General features: G+C 35.0%; 1 protein-coding gene across 4 annotated transcripts in view; it reads right to left on the reverse strand.

Moving 5' to 3' along the window:
* Positions 1 to 986: 986 nt before the first annotated feature.
* Positions 987 to 22,680, reverse strand: part of LOC125652017 (probable G-protein coupled receptor 139) — a 33,078-nt gene continuing 11,384 nt past the window's right edge. The window contains exons 2-3 of one of the 4 annotated variants that reach the window (XM_048880890.2): positions 21,661 to 21,728; positions 987 to 2,483 (exon numbers count right to left, since the gene is read on the reverse strand). In XM_048880890.2, the coding sequence (XP_048736847.1) occupies positions 1,269 to 2,483 (1,215 nt within the window). In that variant the 5' untranslated portion in view covers positions 21,661 to 21,728 and the 3' untranslated portion in view covers positions 987 to 1,268. Of the gene's footprint in view, positions 2,484 to 7,094; positions 8,294 to 14,693; positions 14,799 to 21,660; positions 21,729 to 22,680 lie in introns of those variants that run through there. The other 3 variants (XM_048880886.2, XM_048880887.2, XM_048880888.2) reach the window with 3 other exon arrangements.

The following is a 22,680-nucleotide window of genomic DNA, read 5'->3' on the forward strand; positions in this document are numbered from 1 at the left end:
TCATTTCCTTTGCTATAAGAGGCTTGCTTATAACCGTAAAAGACATGTCGGGTTTTATCAGGCGTTACAACAACACAGTACCGTAGGGCATCTTAAGAGGCTTTTGACTTCGGAATTTAGCGATCATCTAATCTAATATGTGCTTCATGAAACGACATGTTTTCTTAGAAATTTGCTCTAGGTATATACAATTAAAGATGTCTGCATATGGCTTTCATTAGTAGTCAACAACCATCTCATTGTCGCAGCCATCAAACGGAAAATATTTCCACATTGACGGTTATGTCCAGTGACGCGTTCCAGCCGGTTTCCTATCTGTGTAGATACCTAATGCAAGAGTCGTGTCGCGAATGCATTAACGGATACTTCTGTGGTCTCAAACGGCCTGTGCATGGTTTACAACCTGTCCAGCACCGTCATTTCTTCAAATTACGTTGTCGTAAGAACACGTTTACGATTTCTAATTTTAATGATAAATCTCACTGAAAGTCTTTGACTTCTGGATAATAAAAGAAACCATAACGATAGGCAAAAGTCATTCCCGATATATCACTCTGATCACTTTCAAATCTAGTATATACATACGTCATGTATATATGAGCTATTGTGTCAATTTACACCTCAAAGTAAGAATCTTTCCAATTTTCTCTCAAATTCAAAATCATACTAGAAAAAAGTTGTGCTTGTGAAATAGCATGTCCATGACAAGTTTTGTTGTGGAAAATTTGACCTGGTAATTTAACCTTTCATATGATCTTGACCTTAAACCTCACCAAGTAATCCACAGTCATGACCTAATTAAAGTCCCGGGCGGACAGATCAAAAGCAATATTCATCCGGGTTTTGACCTTGACCTTTTAGTTCAAGTGTGAATGATTAGGAGCAACAGACAGACCCGCTATAACGATAAACAACTCTGATCCTTCGTTGCGGAGGCATAAAACATCTGCGTGCATTCACTAAAATCAGAAAACTGTGAACAGCAATTTTGAATTTATTTCTTTATTGTAAATTCAAACGCATTCGATATTGCTTTGAACACAAATGCATTTCTAACAAATATCACGTTCATTAATTTCAAAGCATAAATTTGTGTCACTGCTGATACAAAATAACAAGACGTTTCATATAAATATTATTTACAAATTTAAATAAATACAGTGGTACAAACAACAAACAGATACTGTTTGGCCCACTCAGATTAATCTGCACACGCATATGCATGCATTCACGTCAGTATACCTCACATAATCAATATCACAATTACGTTACAGTTGCGTTTCCGAGGAGTTCAGAACTGGTTCACTCTCGGTAGAGTCAATGGGGTGACCATTGGCATTCCCATTACACATGCGCACTGTAAGTTCCCTTTTATGCTTAACACTTCCGGTTCGGACAGTTGAATATTCGGTCATTGAAGTATTAGTAAGTTTTACCTTCAATCCACCAATCAATGGCCGCATAAGTTTTTTGAACTCCTGTCTGAAAATTTTGCCAGTTAGCATGTAAATGTAGAAGTTCCCCGCATAATGAGTCAAACCTATTTCCTCGATTATCGTTTTTGCCCAGTAATACTGGAAATGGGCCTTCCATGCATCGGTAATTGTGGGCAAATCGTTTAACTGACCCGGAGGAAAGGTATAATATAAGGTCACAACGATTGTCACCGGAAGTGTTGTGAATATTTGGTAAAATGAAACGGCCAATAACATAACTGTCGTGGCAGAATTTCGATGAGTACGTGTATGTAACGTGCACTGTTCAAACTTTGAAAGTCTTCTTGCTTCCACAATTACATGAATATTGAAATACAGAATGGACAACGGCACTAACAGAAACACAAACGCCTCCACACACCATGTCCATATTGCCCAGAAGGATTGGGTTCCATTTTCAATCACCTTTCCTCGAAGAAGGCATGTTTTGTTCTCCGAGTCGTAAGACCAAAAGTAGCCTTGAATGCTGTTTATGCATAAACAACCAAATGTTGTACCGATGATCACTAATTTAGCTCTTGTCGTTGTGCACCAGGTCTCTCTTTTAAATGGGTGACAGATACTTATGTATCGCTCGACGGTAAAAGACAAGACAAGGAGAGGGGACAGATACTGAGACGTCAAAAATACGATGGGGTAAAATTCACAAACGAAAGGTAAATCCAGGCACTTCACTTCCCATTTCTCATTGAGTTCGTATATCACTTGCAGTGACAAAAACACTAGGTCCACAAGGGCCAGGGCAGCAAGGTAATATCCAGAGGAATTCCGCATGCGCCGCTGGAGCCATATAATCAGAGAGAAAATGTTTCCGGGAAACCCAATGACGTACGTGTATGGGGTAACGTATTTGTCAACAGCTACTGCTTCGGGACAAAACGTGCGGTACAAATTGTTATTGGTGTAGTTAAAGGATAAAGGGGTGGATTCAGTATAAAGAGGCGTGGTTAGGTTGCCGTCAGTAGACGCATTCAGTGACATTGTCATCTGCAAAAAAGAAAGAGAGAAAGAAATGAAGACAAATGCTTTGAAATTGATCACTTTTATACCAATAGCGAACTTATATTAGCATATATATTGTTCAACAAATTTTATCACTGCTGATAATACAGAAACTGTCTGAGAGGTTAGGATGAGATAAAATTCTACAAGACTTGGAATAAATTAAATTAACATCACTAATGGGTCGTGAACGAATACAATATATAGTTTAGAATAATACTGTCTTGGAATAGACGATTTGAAAATCAGATAAAGTAGGCCGAAGATAACAGCAACATCCTAGTAATCATAATATTCACATCCAAATTTAACATACAAAGTAACACTTCGTATAAATCCAAGCGTGCAATGCGTTGCACAATACTCGGATTTTGCACTTGTTAAGACCACACGTTGTGTTTACAATGGTATCAGCGCTTCGATTAGCTAGACATGAATTAACGTTTTGAAAGCGTTTTATTTATATTTCAATTCAAGTTCAAGAATTCTCGCTCTCTTCTAATAATATTTTGTAGTCTAAACAAATCGTTATCTACAGTTCAGAACCAAATTCTATAACAGTCAGAGGAACGTGCAAGTTTATTTATTGATTTCAAAATCTTTCCCCCAATTTTCCCTTTAGATGTTTTGTAAACTTTAAGGACTCGTCTCATATAATTTTTTTATTCAATGTAAATAACACTCCGTTAGTCTTGAATAATTCCAACGTAAATGCACATGCCACCGTTGGATATTGAACAATATGTTTGAATGGACAGGTCTAACTAATGAGGAGTCGTTATGTTATAAATAATTCATTTGCGTGATTATGGCTTGGTCATAGATACCTTACCATGTCCGTACCAGAAAACCGTCTGTGTTCAGGTATATACAATATAGATTAATGAAAAGTAAACAAAATTAGCCCATAAATTGTAAAGCACAAGCTTCCAGTCGTTCTATTTTTATTTTTTATTATATTTTTTTCACGAAAATTGTCGATCGTGTGTATAAATTTCTTTTTAACATAATTATTCCAAAAACATTGCCTGGAAACGTGGCAATGATATGCTCTCAGCCAGAATTCATTGATATTCAAACAGCTGAACTATAGGAGACGAGCCCGTCATTAATCCCAAGGAATCTTTTTGTCCAGAAACGACACTATTGGTCATGTTTCATTAATCATAAAAGCTATCAAATTCTTCAACTAACGAGCTACACCGCTGATTTTTACCAAATTGACTTGTAAATATTTGCTAATTAATGAAAAATAAAATCCCTGCAGAATGTATACTCCTTTTGAATTGGCGCTTCTGGCAGTTCGTTTTTATTACAATAAATGGCAATACGCAGTGTGGCTTTTATCACAACAAAATATTTCGTCTTTCTTAGATTTCAGACGAAAATTCCCCAATTACTGGCAAGTTTAACTACAAATATGAAGATATTAAAGTAAAACGATCTAACAGGCCATCAACGGACTTTGAACATTATTGATTAAGACAAAAAGAATATAAATTGATTAAACTGTCTCGGGGTTGCATAAGGCATTTAGCATGGGAAATGTACCACACGACGTTACAATGCTCGGGTTCGTGTTATTCGGATTTTACAACTTCTTGGTATGCGAGTACATTTCCCAGGTAATTGTCTGTCATTAGTAGCAGGTCTAGGGGGCTTCTTCCTCGGTTTTTTTCTTAGACTGATGAACAAACTTAGGAGATATCAATTAACTAAACAATATAAATAGCATATAGTATTACGCATGATCTTGCTTCGTGCGCCTAACCCAGTGAGTACACTTAAATACCCTTCATACTCCCAATACATGGTTGAAAGAAATTTCAAGTTTTGAAGACACTGTAGTACCTTTTCTTATAAATTTACTATAATGAATAGTATTTCATCATTAGATATCATTAGTTATGATCATCTGTATCTTTGTCTTCTACGTTAAATTTTTCGTGGTAAATTTGATTAAGTACTAACATCCTGAAGACTACATCAAATGTACCGTTCCGTTTTCGACTAGAATCCTTCAGTTCCCACACTAAACTGGTTCCATTTAAACCGTTCAGCGTTCCGTTCTCAGACCAAAGTGTTCCATTCACATCTAAATCCGTTCGTTCCCTCAGATCATTCTTTCCTGTATGGCCATTCGGAACTAAACTAGCTTAAGCTTTATCGAGTTTGTGTAAATCAACACTATCGCTTTTGATTCAGCACAGTTCCTTAAGGTTTTACAAGTGAAATTTAGTATACTGTAAACTTAGATCAACATACTTGGAGGAAAATGAGGAAAAGGTTTACATTTTGAACTGAAAATAATTTTGCTGATGAAAAGAACAAAACAATTCGTGTAGTAAGGATTTTTTCCGGATGAACCAAAAGGGTTTGGAAACGAGCGAAAATTTCAAATGATGTGTCTAGTTTAAGTGCGTTTAACGCATAGATTGATATAAATTTTACATTTGTTTTGGTGAAACTGTTGGAAAATTAAAATGGATTATCTACATTTCTTATAATCTTCAGCTGTTGTCGCCTTCAGGTACAGCTGTGAAGCGAGGAAGTATGAGTTGCTACAGCAACGGTGTACTCCTCTACGGACGCCCACCTTTGGTCTTCGCCTCAGGTGAACTTGGATACTTTGATACCTCTCCTTCTCTGCATTTACGCTCTAAGCTTCTTTTTCAAAGACTATTGGGAATGTAATGTTTATTTTCTTTTAAAAAACTATCTTGATAAATAGTCAATCGTCGTTTGCATGATACACGGATCCATTGAATATTAACTACTTTTTACTCGGGACTTTTTAGAAGAAAGAAGTTTGGGAAACATTTTTCAGAAATACGACGATATTTACAGAACAAGCAATAACGACTACAGGGAGGGGGACATAATAACTTCTTTTCGATTGTCTGTAACTGACTTAAAACACTTGTACACACAATCCAGCATTTGAAATAAAATAAAGCGTCAATCCCAATTAGTTCCATTCACTTCCACAGTTCTGCTACAGTATAATTGTACTTAAATGTTAGAAACTTTTTCATTTTAAGAAATACATGTATATGATACAAGGTCAATGAATGCTTTTGTAGAGTTTAACGAGCGAAATAGCATACTTACGAGCCATCAATTAAGGTTTCCAAGAAATATTACAATGTACATGTGCAAACTGAGCTTTTTTTTTTTTTTTATATCTATACAGTAACTGAACTGGACTTATCTAAAAATTATATCAAGAAACTACTGATATTCCTGGGTTTAATGGTGAAAACATTGTTACAATTGAACCTAATATACATATATAAACCGATTTGTATGAATTACCGTGCATAGGTATACGTATTTTCGTGTGATCTTTAAGTCAAATACACGTAAATGAATATGTCTTAATGTATTTTCATCCCCATACCCTCCTTTTTAAAATGGTAACATTTTCAAACAAGAAAATTTATTGATGCAGGCATCAAATTCGGCCGCTACTACTTGGTAACTATCAAACCTATGCAAGGTGAAAAATTGAAGAAAAGGAACTGTGATCAATCTCATAAATACCACAATGATAATGAACATAAAACCTGGCGGCCAATAATAAAATATTTGTTCAAACTTTAAAACTTTGATTTGGGCAAGAAATCTCTCTCTCTCTCTCTCTCTCTCTCTCTCTCTCTATCTCCTTTTCTCATGTAAAGAGTGCCCAAAAAATGGAGGCCAAACTATTCGTTCCCGTCTTGGCTCAAAGCTTTTCCTTTTTCGACCTAAAACGATCGTTCTCCATTTCATTCTCGGTAAGAAGTGTTCCGCTCTCTAAGAGATTCGAACCGTTCAGCATTCGTTCCCCAATATCAAAACTGTGCGTTCCCAAACCGTTCGGTGTTCGATAACCCGTACCACTGGTGTAGTAGTTCGCTTCAGGGTTTGTACTTTAACACATATTTTATCAAAATGAAAATCAAAATAGTTGCAAATAATCTTCAAACACGTTAATTTAAAAAAAAAATATTGACGTTTATAAGTCGATAAATGTGTAAGACATGTGATCAACATGCAGCTAAGCGTCAAAGTAAAAAAGAAATGAATAAATTTCTTCTAATATATGCAACACAGATGCAAATTAACACTTTTCCTTTATCATGACAATGCAATGAAACTGATTTTCGTATTTTAAGACTGACCTTCAAGAAAATGAAGAAGTTTTTCAAACGAACTATTTTGGAGAAAACTGTTATTTAATATTTTCATAATGAAAAACAAACTGTGTGTAAACATATAAATAAAGATATGGGTTGTTGTACAACCATCATTGGATAGAGATAATAAATTTGTAGAATCCTTCTGTTCATATTTTTCTTGATGATGCTTTTACCTAAGATCATGTTACCGAGATTAAGGAACTTTTGAACGTCATTATATGCCCGAGGCATGGAATGGACTCTTGTCGATTAGTTACAGGTTAAATTTACCTTCCTTAATACACCTGACAATCAACACAGTCGAAATGCTAATTAAGATACGCGATACCATTTTTGCTGTGGAAAATTTAAAAAGAATATTTATAAAGATTACAATTAAAACATCATTTAACTTTCTTACAATGAAACGACTTACTGTTTAGCGATCAATTTTTCACTCAGGTAAAAAGGGCTCCAGATATTATCAATCGGCAAATAATCACTTTGATCCACGAACAATCGAAGATTGAACTAACTAACATAGTCATACTGGTTTAATTTCCCGAACTTCTGCAGGCCAGACGAGTTTTGTGATAATATACTGGAGCTGCTGGCACTCTCATACGATTTCCTATTGTTCTAGTGGCTTATGATAACCGATCTCATTTACCGCAACGTATAGTCATAGACCCATAGCGAACTAATGGAGCGGGAAGCACCGCATGCGACTCAATATGATTAGCGGCTCCTAATCATTCCAACGAGGCCACCAAAAGTTACAACACCTTCTAGTTAAGAGTTCCCTTCACTCGCAAATGAACATAATAATTTCCCATCGTGATTAGAATCAGTGTGTTGAGAGTTTTATCCGGAGCTCTTTATGTCCAACATCCCAATGCAAATAATGAGGAACCGTTCTCCAAGCAAAACACGGACAAAAGTATCACAACCGATTATAGAAGACGTCTAACATGTTGGCGGTAAATTCCGGACGAGCGGTAGAACCGTCTGGCAGACAACAGCCGACGTCTTAATCTATTATTTTGGCTGACCATCTGACGGCCGTTCCCTATCACCATTGATGGCATGATAAGACGTTCCTCGTTGTTTTCTGTTTTCTATTCAACTAGCGTATCTACCTGATACCTTCGTTGTATTACTCGCCTCCGTTAAAAAAGAAACTTACTTGTATCAAAATATTATTTAGTACTTACGTGTTAACGTACGGCTAAACCCTAATCCATCCTTACATATGAATTTCAACTTATCAGTCGTGATAATCAGATTTTTGTGTGTTCAGGAAAAACTTATACAATAAAGTGAGCCTTCCTCCAATGTTAAGATACGAGAATTGATCACAGCAATACTTCGTCACAACGATGGCATAACGTACTTGAATGGACGCGCGTCAATGGAAATCGAGCAAGTATATGCATATGAGTTAAGATTCACAGATTAATAACATGGCTGGATACTTCCCTGCCCTGTTCATAAATCACATCTATTCTTTTATTTCTGAATAATGGACACTATTGTGTTCTCCTTATAAAGAGATAACGTGCATATTAGACATCACCGAATCAAATGTTGGTTGGAAATTCGAGCATCCCTCTCCTCTCTGACTTAAATGGGCCTAAATCACCCCTTTAGTGTAGACATAATTATAGACGTACGATTTCAGTGTGGGTTCTTCCCACTGACTGATTTTCTGAGGTTACGCCCATTGCCTGAGAATGACCGACACGAAGACATACAGATTTGTACATGGCGAGTTCTTCGTTACAGTATTAGGTGGGGATGATACACAGAGTAAAATTGTTTTACATAAAAAGCTACCACTCACATTTATAACGGAATTTTCATTAGCCACATGAGTACAAAGATATTTCTGTGTTCTGGACACTACTTTTCATTTTTTTTAAAAAGTCATGTTTGATAAGTTAATGATATCACGTGATTTACAATTTTGATCCAACAGATATTTTTTTACAGAACTGATAGTGACAAAGATATGAAATGGACAATACAAGTCCGTTTCATTTCGCGGATTTTATGCATTTACGAACAAGACGCAGATTTCTAAACCTTGTGATTAATTGATAAATTTGTCAATATTCCATGACAGGGTTTTAAACCAACTGGACATTATGTGAAGAACAATCGGTTAAACGAATCAATTAATAGTCCGAGATGAACAATACCCACACTAATAATATGTCTGTTGATTTCGTAGTTATTGTCCGGTGTAGAGAACTGATAGGCATTACTCTAGCACAGTATTGTAACCAATCTCCACTTCCAGATGATGAAACATCGAAGCAAGCCAAATCGATAGGAAAGCTTATAAATCTGGACAAATTTATTGCGTTCCTGCTTGAAAAGGCGGTTTAACGTGACCTGCAGTTTTTGGACCAATCAGTTGGGGGCACGAACTTTTCAAGGAACCCGGAACTCCGGTTCTCTCATGGCTTCAGATCGAGATCTTTTTTATACAATACGATATTAAATTCTGTTTCATTTCCCTATCACTACAAACAGGGTTAAGTAGGTCTGACATCTTTTTCTATCACTGATAGCGCCATCTAGCCCGGCAGTGGTCCATTTCTTCCCCGTGGTTTATAGAGCTGATAAATCTGATACGCGACAAGTATCGAAGTGAACTTCATACACTTGAATTGATAAATTGACCAAAATATGTTGGCATATACATGTATACGACTTTTCATGCCTTTATTCCTGCACGCACCTGCTTAAGGTATCACAATTTAACTTCTAATGATATTTGTTCAGTTTGTATAGGGGATTCATCAGATACACATAGAATCTAATCAGATCTTACAGTTTTTTATATTAACATCAAGATTTCCAGCATCTAATTCACAAAGCAATATGAGATATAAATCGACATATTCCCTGTCCTTTAATTTCTCAGCGAGAGGGCAAGTTAGTACACTTGCTGTTTACATCATACATAGGTATGTAACATTTCCTAATTACTTAATAATACACCGTACTGAAGAAAGAAACAACTATAAACATATTAAAAACAAATGGGCGACACGAGGGATCAACCACAAATATGTTTTGCAATTCCACAGGTTTTCTGTTATTGTAAGCAGCTGATCGTACGAAGATGTTTATTTCCTTATAGATAAGTATTTACATTGTACATGTATACACATCAGCGGCTGGTTTAGTTCTGGACGTACACATGTTCTGATGTTTTTCGGGTCTCGAAAACACGTCATGATTTTGTTGTCCAGGGTGTACAAACTTATTTCAGTGAATATATATCCTTTTCATTGACCTCATTAAACAAAAATGCAGTAGGAAACAGTCTTCTTGGCCAGGAAGGAAATTTCGAAGTGGTTTTATATTCTCCGTGTAAAAAAAAATCATAAGGAGTTTTTTTTTGGAGAATAGAGTTAAAATGAAAGCAATAACAATTTTTATGACATCATTCTTGCATTATCATTGCGTTTATTTTTCAAGAATGACATGAATTATGAATTATCGCAAACATATAATATATATATATATATATATATATATATATATATATATATATATATATATGAATGATGTAACAGTAAAACATGTCCCTTAATTATGAGTTGCTAGTCAATAACTTACTGGTCAGTCAACTGGTGTAGATAATTTGTCGAGCTCATCGTCCTGAGGGAAATGAGTGAAATAATCCATTTGACTACTTTCGGAGTCCACCACGTCATTTTAAGAAGATGCCAAAAATGGTTAAATCATGATAAGAAAATGCAATTATTTAATGCAGTCGACGTTAATCTCTTAAGAAGTGGCGGCTATCATTCTATAGAATGGGGAACGCTCATTTGTGGCCAAAGTCTTGTCAACGTCTCATAAAACTGACAATTTGTGTATTCATTAAGGCCCTTTCCTATTCTTTTTACAAAATTAAAAGAATCGTTTTTAACCACTAGCGTCAATTAAAAAACCACACGTAAAACGAAATAAACTGAGTTGATTTTTATGAACTTCATCAGGGCATTTCTACAAACAGGAATTCAAATACAGTAAGTTATTTTTATTTAGTCAAAAAGATCTCTATGAAAATTATAGCCATCTTTTTAAAACAAGATATTAAAATGATTAGAATGTATATCGAAAAGAAAGAAAACAGGAAGTAATATCCTTAACAAATCAAACTAGTGAATCTTCTTTATTTGGAGGTAAAAAAATATATGCAGCAAGTATGGCGCCGAATAAATCTGGTTCAAATCGGTAAGACTTATTTCAGCTTTCTTTGATATACTGGTTCTTCTTTTAACCAATGATTCTGTCTTTGACTCACATAGATATTATGCTAATTAATTCAAAGGTTTAAAATTAAATGAAATAAGTAAATGCTTCAGACTTTGACACATTTGAAACCTGCCATGAAATTTGTCTGCAGGTGGCAATATGTTTAAAGAAAAAATTGTCAGAATAAAGGTAACGCGTGCTTTTATTTCTTAATACCATTACTCTATTATACGTACAACGACATTACCTCTGCACAATCATGCTGAATTGTCACCTTTAATAACATATATTTATAAAATTAGAATATCAATTATAATAAGGATACTTTACGCTAATCAGTCTGTTAAAGAATTTTTTCCAGAAAATAATCATTGATAAATGATTAAATACCTAGTGTTGTTTTTTTGAGAGAGAAAGAAATACAAGTTGAACCCGATCAACTGAACCATTTCTAGAAATGGTGTGTAAAATCTCATGAAAGCATGAAATATCAATCTCTATTAAATATTTCTAGAATTAAGTAGTATACTTAAAATGTGTCCCATCTTCGGAAACCCACTTACCTCCTGTGGAACATACGGGGAATCCATCGCTAGAATCCTAATCCGCGTCTATTAACTGACAATATTACAAAGTCTTTATGCGGCAATCAACCATTTAAAAAAAACCCATAAAAAACCATATGTTTTTATAAGATCTTGTACCGCGTAATCATTTGATTTTGATGAGTGGCCATATATAGGATGCACAGAAGTGCAGTCAATGCAAATGTTTTGATAAAAAAAAAATCATCAATGTGATTTTGATGATCTGTTACAGAACCAGACATATTTCTTGGTTGAAGGCAATTGTTTTTAACGAATTCATTTTGAGTGATTTTAATTGATTATGGCTATGTCGTATAAAGGCATATATATTTAGGAATTCAGCGAACAATTCGCCCTTGTGTCCCATTGGAGGCAAGAGATGCGAAACCCAATATAGAAATCTAGTTATCATTCTACTGATATCGTTCTCTGGACCATAAACAGGCTGTGTTTTACTGATATCGTTCTCAGGACCATAAACAGGCTGTGTTTTACTGATATCGTTCTCAGGACCATAACAGGCTGTGTTTTACTGATATCGTTCTCAGGACCATAAACAGGCTGTGTTTTACTGATATCGTTCTCAGGACCATAAACAGGCTGTGTTTTACTGATATCGTTCTCAGGACCATAAACAGGCTGTGTTTTACTGATATCGTTCTCAGGACCATAAACAGGCTGTGTTTTACTGATATCGTTCTCAGGACCATAAACAGGCTGTGTTTTACTGATATCGTTCTCAGGACCATAACAGGCTGTGTTTTACTGATATCGTTCTCAGGACCATAAACAGGCTGTGTTTTACTGATATCGTTCTCAGGACCATAACAGGCTGTGTTTTACTGATATCGTTCTCAGGACCATAAACAGGCTGTGTTTTACTGATATCGTTCTCAGGACCATAAACAGGCTGTGTTTTACTGATACCGTTCTCAGGACCATAAACAGGCTGTGTTTTACTGATATCGTTCTCAGGACCATAAACAGTCTGTGTTTTAATTAAGGAGTTATAGCACACCTACATGAAAATTGTATGAAAACTAAAGGATATGTGCAATTATGCTGTTACGTTGAAAATTCTATGTTTCGCCTTATGTACCAAAAATTTGTAATTTTTAGTGTAAAATCGTAAAGAAAAAACTGAAAACTCAAGCTGCACTGGAACACTCAATCTAGATTGCCTGTGCAATGTGTTCACATTTTGAGCTAACCAGGCAGGTGAACAATTTATAAAGGGGAAGAATATATATTTCTGATTTATTTTTAGCATCTGTTGCATACGTCCCTGTGTAATAAATGTGCTGATGTTATTCATCCTTGATTAATCACTTATATAGGAAAAACTATCACAGTGGGGAAATGGGTTCGGTAACGCCCAATATTGACCTAAATGTCAAAAAGTAATTTTCCTCATTTCAAAGACTGCGATTTGGTATTTCGTTTCATGCAATGCTTGGTTTTTTTTTTATAAAATGTTCATGACGCTGCAACTTGGACGCACTTGAAACATAAACCCTGAAATAGTCACAAACAATTCATTTGTACTTATGATCTAAATCTTAAAATATTCACAATCAAAATATAGACATGAACTATACGGAATTCATATTATGTCCATTTTGGTCCAGTTGCTTACCTAACAATATTGAGCAACGCAACGCGGGTCAACATTGCATTGTTACCCGAGCATCGCATCGCAACTAGGCAACAGCGAACCCGATGCATTTTATATTGGTGTTCGGCACGTAAGCATTCGCGCTCACTCATATTTTTATACATACACACACACAATCGCGTTACTACATCTACATTCCGTCAAACTTCAAAGAAATATGTATCTACAGTAGATACAGTTTATAGTGGAAAAATTCAAGAATTAGGAAATTTCTTTCATATATATTTATATATCCAATTAAAGTGAAATTTTTTGTGCTTTAAGTTAAAAAATTTCTTCACTTAGGGCAGTTATATTCATTTAAGAGTTCATTGCCATTTCCATGCTTTATATATATATATATATGTTTCAAATTTATAGTGAAAATATAGTACATACTTTCTTTAATTACTGACCCCCATTCTTCTTTACGAGCGGATAAAGTTCATCCTAAAATTGAATTATGATTTACCATTCTTTTTACTGAGTTTTTAACGGTATGCTGTATTCTAAACCAGCAAATAAGGTACAACGCTCTGACTGGATGACCATTGTTTTTATCTGCCGTAAAAGGGCAGTGACTGTTTACCTTTGTTGCAATTCCATGGAACATCATACGAAAATAAGGTTGCAATCTCATATTTCTATCATCACAAACATTCATTTTTTCCCAAGCGTTACAGATTAATCTGTTTCGTATCTTTATGGATTTATCAATACTGCTGCACTTTTTGTCAAACGACAAGCAAATGCAAAACGGTATTGGACGTGGAGAGAGGGCAACATGTTTGCAATTATGTAAAACGGGTGAAAAATAATAATAAAAGATTTTAAATTAATGAGAAAATTAATCAATTTTCAAGGATGTTAACGCTTAAGCGATGTATAAATGTCTTAGAATTACCATAAACTATCGTGTTACAAGAGCTGTTTGACGTCTTGATCTGCTCGTGCCTCACAGAATGAGTGGCAGGTTTTGTCCGACAAATTATTTTTGAGATCATGGTAGCATTGAGGTGTTAGAAATGCCAAACATGTACATAAATTCTTTTAAAACTTTAAACTTGATTGGAGCAATGTACAGTTTTCTTGTTGTTGTTGTTTTTCAATCCTAATTTTAAATATTGCAGACATGTAATCTGCGTAAAAACAAAAGTGGATACAGAATGATATAGATACATAATAGCTGATAAGTTATAAGATATTCATTCACGACACAGTTTGGAGATGAACTTTTACATATTTATATATTTCAAAAAGAAGAAAATTCACGAATCCAGCATAAAGGTCAACGTTATGCATGTTCTGTACAGCTGATAAGTATGAACTTGACCACGAGGGTAATTTATATTAACGAATTTTTAGTGGGTTTTTTTTTTTACTTTAATATTTCTATGTTCATGTTCAGCTCTCATAATAACTCGTGTTGCTACATACTAAGAAACTTGAATACTTTTGGATTAAGATTGAAATCCTTATATATATATACCAATTACATCCTCCTATATTTACATACCTTCAATGAATCCAATAAGCCCATGGTTTTTTAACAAATGAAACCATTCCAACTGAAAATACACCGCTGAATTGAACGGCTAGTGATAACCAATTAAAATAGAATAAAGATTCAACTGCTTATCATTCATATTTAATAGTTTAATTATATGCCGTTAATTTTCGTTCGTCCCTTTTCCACGTTTCGCTCGCCCAATCAAAGAAGTTATTACATGGAATGTCGGCAAGAGCTTTATCTCGTCTTATTTTCCTCAGGTAATTGCAGTTATTTATATTCAGTCATACCGTATTATGAATTCTAATTTTAGTTCGCTAATTTTCACATAAGTGTCAGAAATTGAATGTGATGTATAGTGCGGTTGGAAACTTGAAGGAATTACTAACAAGTTTTAAGAGAAGCAAAAATTATTGATTTCAACTGTAGCAGAATAAATTTGTATGTATCATATTGTTATATTGCTACATATAAATTATAATATGCCGTTGAATTTTGCATCGTCCCTTGTCATGCCCCCATAAAGTAAAATCTTAATAAAATTTGTAGCATATTTACATTAGTTGTTAAATATCCTTTAAAGTACAAAATAACTGTTTTCAGGTGTCACCATACATCTGGGCAATGATTTATGAGGCGCTAATGCTTTTTAATCGTATCACATTTCAATCTTGATCTGACAGCTCTGCCAAAGAAAACTCATGTTCAAACAAAATATTCGATAGATTTGAAATCGAAGATGAATATCATTTAATATCACTATGTCCAGTTCACTACAAAATATGCACAATTTATAAGTTATTATTGATACAAACCATCAATCTTTAAACCTATAGAAGCGTCCACAATTTATAAAAATTGTAACCTTGGTAAATACATTTCTAGGGCTTTTGAACTTATCAGTTCGACATACTATTAATTGTCATTTTCCATTTTACTTATTTCTTCACTACTTCCATTTTTTCATATTTCTCCAGAATCAGGCCACCTGTCTGTTGCTGTTGTTTTTCCTTTTTCATCATGATATATGTTACATTTCGCAATAACATAAAAGACTTGAGCGATAGAGAAATTAAATTGATTAGAATGATTCCTAAAAATAACCTCAAAGTTTATATGTACAAACACATTCTGGATGCCAAAGTTGAAAGCCATTTAATGCCTCTTTTGACTTAAAATCTCCTACACTTTCTCCCACAGGATTAGTGCAACAATTGCAATTTCTTCTTTTTTATTTCCAACAGACGCACTTTGCATCAGCTGAGGCACTAATGATACAATAACACATTTCTCTTATTACCAAACCTAATGTATGGGAATGTCGTTACTTAGTTATCTTTGATGTATATAATACGAGATATATTTAGCATGCTGACTTCTCATGTGATGAATGGTTGTGGATCAAGCAGGGAAAATGAAAACTGGAGGTGTGAACACCCATAAAACTGTTTCCTTCGTTCCAGTGACAACGGTGTCGCAAATGTGAACAATGGGGATTCGATTTAGCATTGTCCTTCTCAACACGAACAAAACTTCACAGTTTATAAAAAGAATGCTTTCAGTCTTAAGAGTACATTGACATAGTTATTATTGACTCGTCTTGTATTGATTACATGATGAGCACCAAAGACGTAGAGTAATGAACGTGCTATGAGGCTGCTTTGAGCAGAGTTAAAATTGTTACTGAGCATGCGCCGCTTTGGAAGAAGTAACCAGATACATGTTTTGATCATATATCCGCTTGCTTGTGCCAGTTGGTGTTTGCTTACATTAAGTGCAAAGAGCATTAATAGATCGTAAAGTGCACTCGAATATTTCAATACTAGTTTTAAATATTACGAGGGATAAATAACATATTATCATCTAATTTACATGGAGTTTTTTATAAGCACATTCCAAAATTATCTTCTTTAATCTTTGAATATCGTGAAATGAATTTAAAATTTATGTAAAAGGCGCCCAATCCGGATGATATCAAAATTTTTAAAATAAATGGATGAATATTTGATACACATGTTAACATTAATTGGTTTTGATGGCACCTTTGAACACTTTCTGAAATAGAAAGGTACATAGCAGTACAAAGCCACTCTGAGACAGACTGGGTAAAAAATCCTAACCGTGCTTGTCAATCTTTCAACACACCGAGAATTAAATTATTAAAAAAAAACTACAAACAGAACAAATCTTCTGTGCATTCCATAGCTTTGATTAACCCCTTGTTGTGTCTGTTTCAAAATCCTAGACAGATGACACCACATTCTCGTCAAGGCTTCATTCCCGTAAGGATGATTTAAAATTGGTCGCTTCCTGCTTGATGAAGAGCTTTGCATACCAATTATATATTTATATTTCGCCAAATGTGTTTGATAAATGTCTGTAGCTATAAAGGGTTAAATACTTCGGTGTTTTATTACAAATCAAGACATTTTACAAGTTTACTCACAGCATCAAAGATAGAAATGGATACTTCCTGAAATTAATCGTCATTCCATGAGTGCTCTGTTTTCCCCCATCGACTATAAATAGCTTCCTTGACGTTTCCTTAAGGCATACATACCTGGTATATCTAGCAAGAATTGTCCATACCCTCAAAGTTATTTGAAAATTAATTCTTTCAGGTCGAGGTAGATCAGGGGTAGAGTGTTCGCTTCGTAACCGGGAGGTCGTGAGTTCGAGCCCCGTTCAGCCATGGCCGCGTCAAGACGTAAACATAGGTAGCTCCTTCACTACGACCCTGAGCGCTAAGCACATGTACTTCACCTATACAGCTGGTGAAGTATCATTGCGAGTGAAATATTCTCGACGAGAAGTACATGTACAACAACCACAGCACACCAATCATCGTCCATACTCTCTGTCGGTCAGCGACATCTCTTCGGGATCAATCATTTCAATTTGGCAACTTACAGTGGAGGACATGTACAGCAATAATTTGAAATAGAAAACTCTCAAATTTACTTCGTTTAGTCAAAACTGCAGTTTTAGTTGAAAGAACTTTGAAAAAAAATTAAAACTCCTGGGCTCGAACCCGCGATCTACAGTTCAGCAGTTGACACGCTAACCTACTTAGCTACTCAGCTAGGCAATAAAATCTAAAAGGATTAGACAAATATTGCTGATATTTATATTTTCATTCATGTTGAGATGGAAGTCGGCCAATAGGACGATGTAGAGCATCTCCTTAAGTATGTAACCGTCATAAATTTGACGACAAAAATAGAATTTACACGTAAATATTGAAAATGAAATACAACATTGAATGTACAAAGCTATTTAAATGCTAAAACATATAATATCTAAATCTTCGAGACTAATCAAAAGTACATACGTATACATCAATATAGGTTCCACTAAAACAGGACGAGCGCATCTATAACATGAAAGGTTTATATAGCGAACAGTGATTTTATAACTCTTATAAGATATACAAAATTTAAGAGTTGGGCAAACACGGACCCCTAAACACACCAAAGTTGTAATTAGGTGTCTACGAGGAGTAAGCATCCCCTGTCGACCGGTCACACCCGCCATGAGCCCTACATCTTGATCAGGCAAACGGAGTAATTCGTAGTCAAAATCGGTGTGTAAAGAACTGTCTAACAATTGGTATGCCACACGTCAGACAGCAATTGACCCAAGTCACTTATGAACATGTATCACGACCGCATGTTCTCTTGCATAACTATTTTCGTAAATTCCACATGAGCATAAAGGAAATTTAACAATATTTCGTTGATACAAATCACAGTTACACCATCATTTAATTTTGTATTTTGGATATATATAGTGTTGATGTATAATGATATTTGCTTGCTGAAGGACTGGTCGCGGTAGCTCAGTGGTAGAGCGTACGTTTCTTAAGGTCGTGAGTTCGAGCCCCGTTCGCGCCATGGCCGTGATTGTAGTGATCACTCCTTCACCAAAGGCTCGGTATTCATAGGAATGAGTTCGGATATAAACTTAAAAACGGAGGTTCCATGTCTTGGCAGACGTTAGCACATTAAAGATCCCTCAGCGCTAAGCATAGGTCTAAATTTGTATACTTCACCCACAACTGATGAAGTCTCCATATGAATGAAATATTCTCGATGGGACGTAAAACAAACAACCAAACTGAGGGACTACCAAGGAACAAAATTTTTCGAAAACAATCTCTATATGTAACACTATGCAGGAGTCGCCATATTTGTCTGTTTTGACAGCTGTCTGATATTTGTGATGTTACAAGAACTCTATAATAAAGCCTGAATTTGTAATAGACTTCAACCACCTGACACCATGTGGTTTTATATAAATATATGAATGTTGTTTTAGAAATCAATGTTTTTAAACCTTAATTTAGATTACACCATCATTTAAACTTTTGACAACCGCCTTTGAATACAAACGTTGAAATATCAACGGTTGCGGTTGCAACATTTCACGATTCAAGCGTTATTGCCGAACGGAAATCGCAACACCACCAGTGATTATATGAATGGTATAACTGCTTATGAAATTTTATCAGTATAAGCAGCGACACTTCGTGGATTTTATTTTACTAGTACACAGCGTCGAGAGGCCAAAGCTACACATGTAACAGCGTTTTACCATAGCTCTGGTGTACATACAGACTTTTAAATTTGGCTTGGCAGACAGACAACATTGCCTATAACATGTGTCAATTTCCTTAACTCTTTCATCTGAACCATTATGACAGTAAGCAGATACGACAATACAAAGAAACACCAGTGATTCTCAAAGACACGTTCTATGTTAATGCATCCTTTACTGACGGTTTACTTTCAGGAAATAGGCTTCAGTCTTAAGTTCAAAGTAATATTGTGAATGACGACCTCCATAAAACACACTGTCTTGGATTGACAGAATGTGTGTTATCATAGACGGTACTAGTATTGTACTCTGATTTTTCAGTTGATTAGTATATATATTCTTTATTCAATAGAAGTCCCTGTGCAAAACAAAGCACAAGATTGGCATCCCCAAATAAACCAAAACGTCCCCTAGGTAATATCTTCATTTTGGTGTCATAGAGAACTTAAAAGAGCCCACATTAATACGTGTTACTGAATGGCGCTTTTAGTGTGCACTTCTTAATGGCTGGTAGGAAAATGCTTTCATGTTGTTTTTTATGGTTATGTAGTCGTTAAAGAGGTTATTTATATCCGTCAATGCCCTAACTTAAGATTAAGGTAATCTTATACTTAGGATTCTCTGATATATCTAAAGTTATGCTGGGGGTTTTTCCTACAAATGTTTCCAATCAATGGACGAATTTCCTCTTCATCTGCATCAAACCGTGTATCAGTGTACTTATTGTACTTATATGTTTTTGGCCGACACAATCCACTCTCTGTATAGAAGATTGATGACCCGTATTTCTCTTTGGTATGAACTTGATATCCTTGGCAGGACCGTAATTAGCATCTCAAAGTGTCTCTATCCAATTCGCGCACTGTATTCATTTCTGATTGATATTATAGCAGGCGAATTCGAGCGTATATATATATGTTCACGATTAATTCCAACTTCAGAGCAAAATATTACATACGCTACATGTTTATATTAAATACACCAAATATTTCCGAATAAATATTACCCTAGCAACTTGCTTCATGATAACACAATATCTGTAACAATTATTACCCTGGCAACTGGAAGAATTGTTTACTCAGTTATTTGGGGAAAATTCAATGTATGTGTATATAAACATTATGATAGAAAAAATATTTTTCTTCTTTAAAACCTACACCTTGCTCCTTTTAACCCTTGGCCTTATTCTTGCATTATCGGTTATCGGGTCGACGTCTTGCTTATAATTTCTCTAACTGAAAACATTTCCTTAAGTAAAAAAATCTTTACCATTTACCACTGTTTTACAATAATTTGTTCCGAAAACATTACTTTGGGGCGATAACTGAAATTGAGAAAAATAATTTACAGCGTATAATGACATGCAATTTCTTCGCCAGGAGGGCGAACACTCAAGATTTTATTTACTTTGCTTTGTACTTTGGAAACCGTTGGCATCTATCTGTACTTTAACGTTTATTTAAAAAACGCATCCTTCTTCCGAAAATCGAAAACTCCATTATCAACCAAAATATTCTGAACACATTTTTCATAGATGTTTAGATTTTATGAATATGGGTTTACTTAATTAAGCTATTTTATGCGGATCATGACTTTATGTTGCAGTACATTTGTATATTTTTAAGAGACACTTGAGAGTAATATGCACCTCGCATATAAATACTCATTATAAATCTTTGACAGGTGACAATTACAAATTTTAGTTCTGGTGTCAAAATTAGCACGAATTCTTAGGCGCAGTTCATTTCTCCCAGCCTGTTGTTAAAGCTGAAATAATTTGGGCTGAATATGAGTAACCACTACTTTTAATTTTCTTTTAATGAAACATATTTGCAGCCAGCGTACCAGAATGTCCTGAGTCTTTTGTACGTGTAGGCTGATCATGTATTATTGCGATGATAATGGAGGTCGACCGTTCAATGAATAAATGAAGATCAAATTGTTAATTAATCTAAACATCTACATCGTATTACGACATAACCACAAAACCTGAAAAAGGTTTTTATAGCACAGTAGAAATATTTATGTCCAATATGTCAAAACAGACAGATCTCAGATTGTAGTGACTACATTCCAATCACCCTTCGTCATATATAAAAAACAAAGGATGGATTGTCTAATGGCCGCAGTCTCCCGTGTCCTCCACTGGAAACATGCAGAAACCTTTCAGATTACATATTCCAAAACGCCAATCATTTCTGTAGATTTGCTTTCAAACTGCCATTTAACGAAGTTTCTATGTACTTTTAGAGACATACGGTGGATTTTACTACTTAATAGGGAATAATGCTAGATGGAATGAAACTATTTCTGTTTAAAATGGTATTGCAATGTGATCATACTAATGGCTGGACTTCAAAATCAACATAGATCTTACCTTGAACCCGAGGTTTTCCCCGATTGATCGAATTAATACTGGAAAAATTCACAATCACGGTTATTCATCTGCAAAGACACACAAGGAAACAATAAAAGTTAAGCCATTTATGGACACCAGAGGTCACTCTCATAATTATGTCCTTGACTTACACAAAACAATCTCGATTCCTGGAATTAGGTTAAATGTACACGCAGATAAAAAGTTTCCATGGTTTTCACTATGTAGTGGACTTTCACTGATGCGAAAATATACAAGAACTGTCTTCAACTTTCAGGTCAGGAATTTGTTATTGAAATGATTTTATAAACTCTTTGAAGCAGAAACACCTAGATTTTTTCGACAGATTAGAAACATCTTTCGGAATTACTCATGCATATGCAGAGTGGTCGAAAGCAAGATTATAATTAGTAGGCGAATAACGTATTGTTCTGTCTGATTAAAGACAGTTTTACAAACAGGTTTTTTAACATTTCAAAAGAGGCGATGACAGGTAACAAATTTAGATTTTGTTCGGAATCTTAAATGCAATTGCAATCCGAAATCGTCATCCATGAACGTCCGAACAACACATTCAGTTAATAAAGAGTTTGAGCTTAATTCGTAATTTACCTGCAAACGGGCTTCCGATTTTGAACGTTTTTGCTAATACTAGATCTTAGATGTGTCTCTGGTTCAGTTAGAATGTACCAGTCTCGTCCCTACGTAGTTTAGGACACAGCTTTCGTTTCGGATACGAATCCTTTGAAGTTGATATTTTAGGCACCGCATTACCATATTATTTCAGATTTTGATACTTATCACAATAAATACCTTGAAAAAACATGCTCCCACGGATGGATCAGGCAAGTCTCTGTGACCCGGATTCGATTTCGAATTTTTTTTTTAGTAAATGTTCCTTGAAGTTTACCATTAGCAAACTACTTTGTACGCAAAATAGATAACTGAAAACCTATCAATTCCCTTCTACACTCAAAGACTTTACCCCTGTTTAGAAATCTATGCACAATATGTTGGAGA

The sequence above is a fragment of the Ostrea edulis genome, chromosome 5 (genome assembly GCF_947568905.1).
Source record: "Ostrea edulis chromosome 5, xbOstEdul1.1, whole genome shotgun sequence".
Taxonomy (NCBI): domain Eukaryota; kingdom Metazoa; phylum Mollusca; class Bivalvia; order Ostreida; family Ostreidae; genus Ostrea; species Ostrea edulis.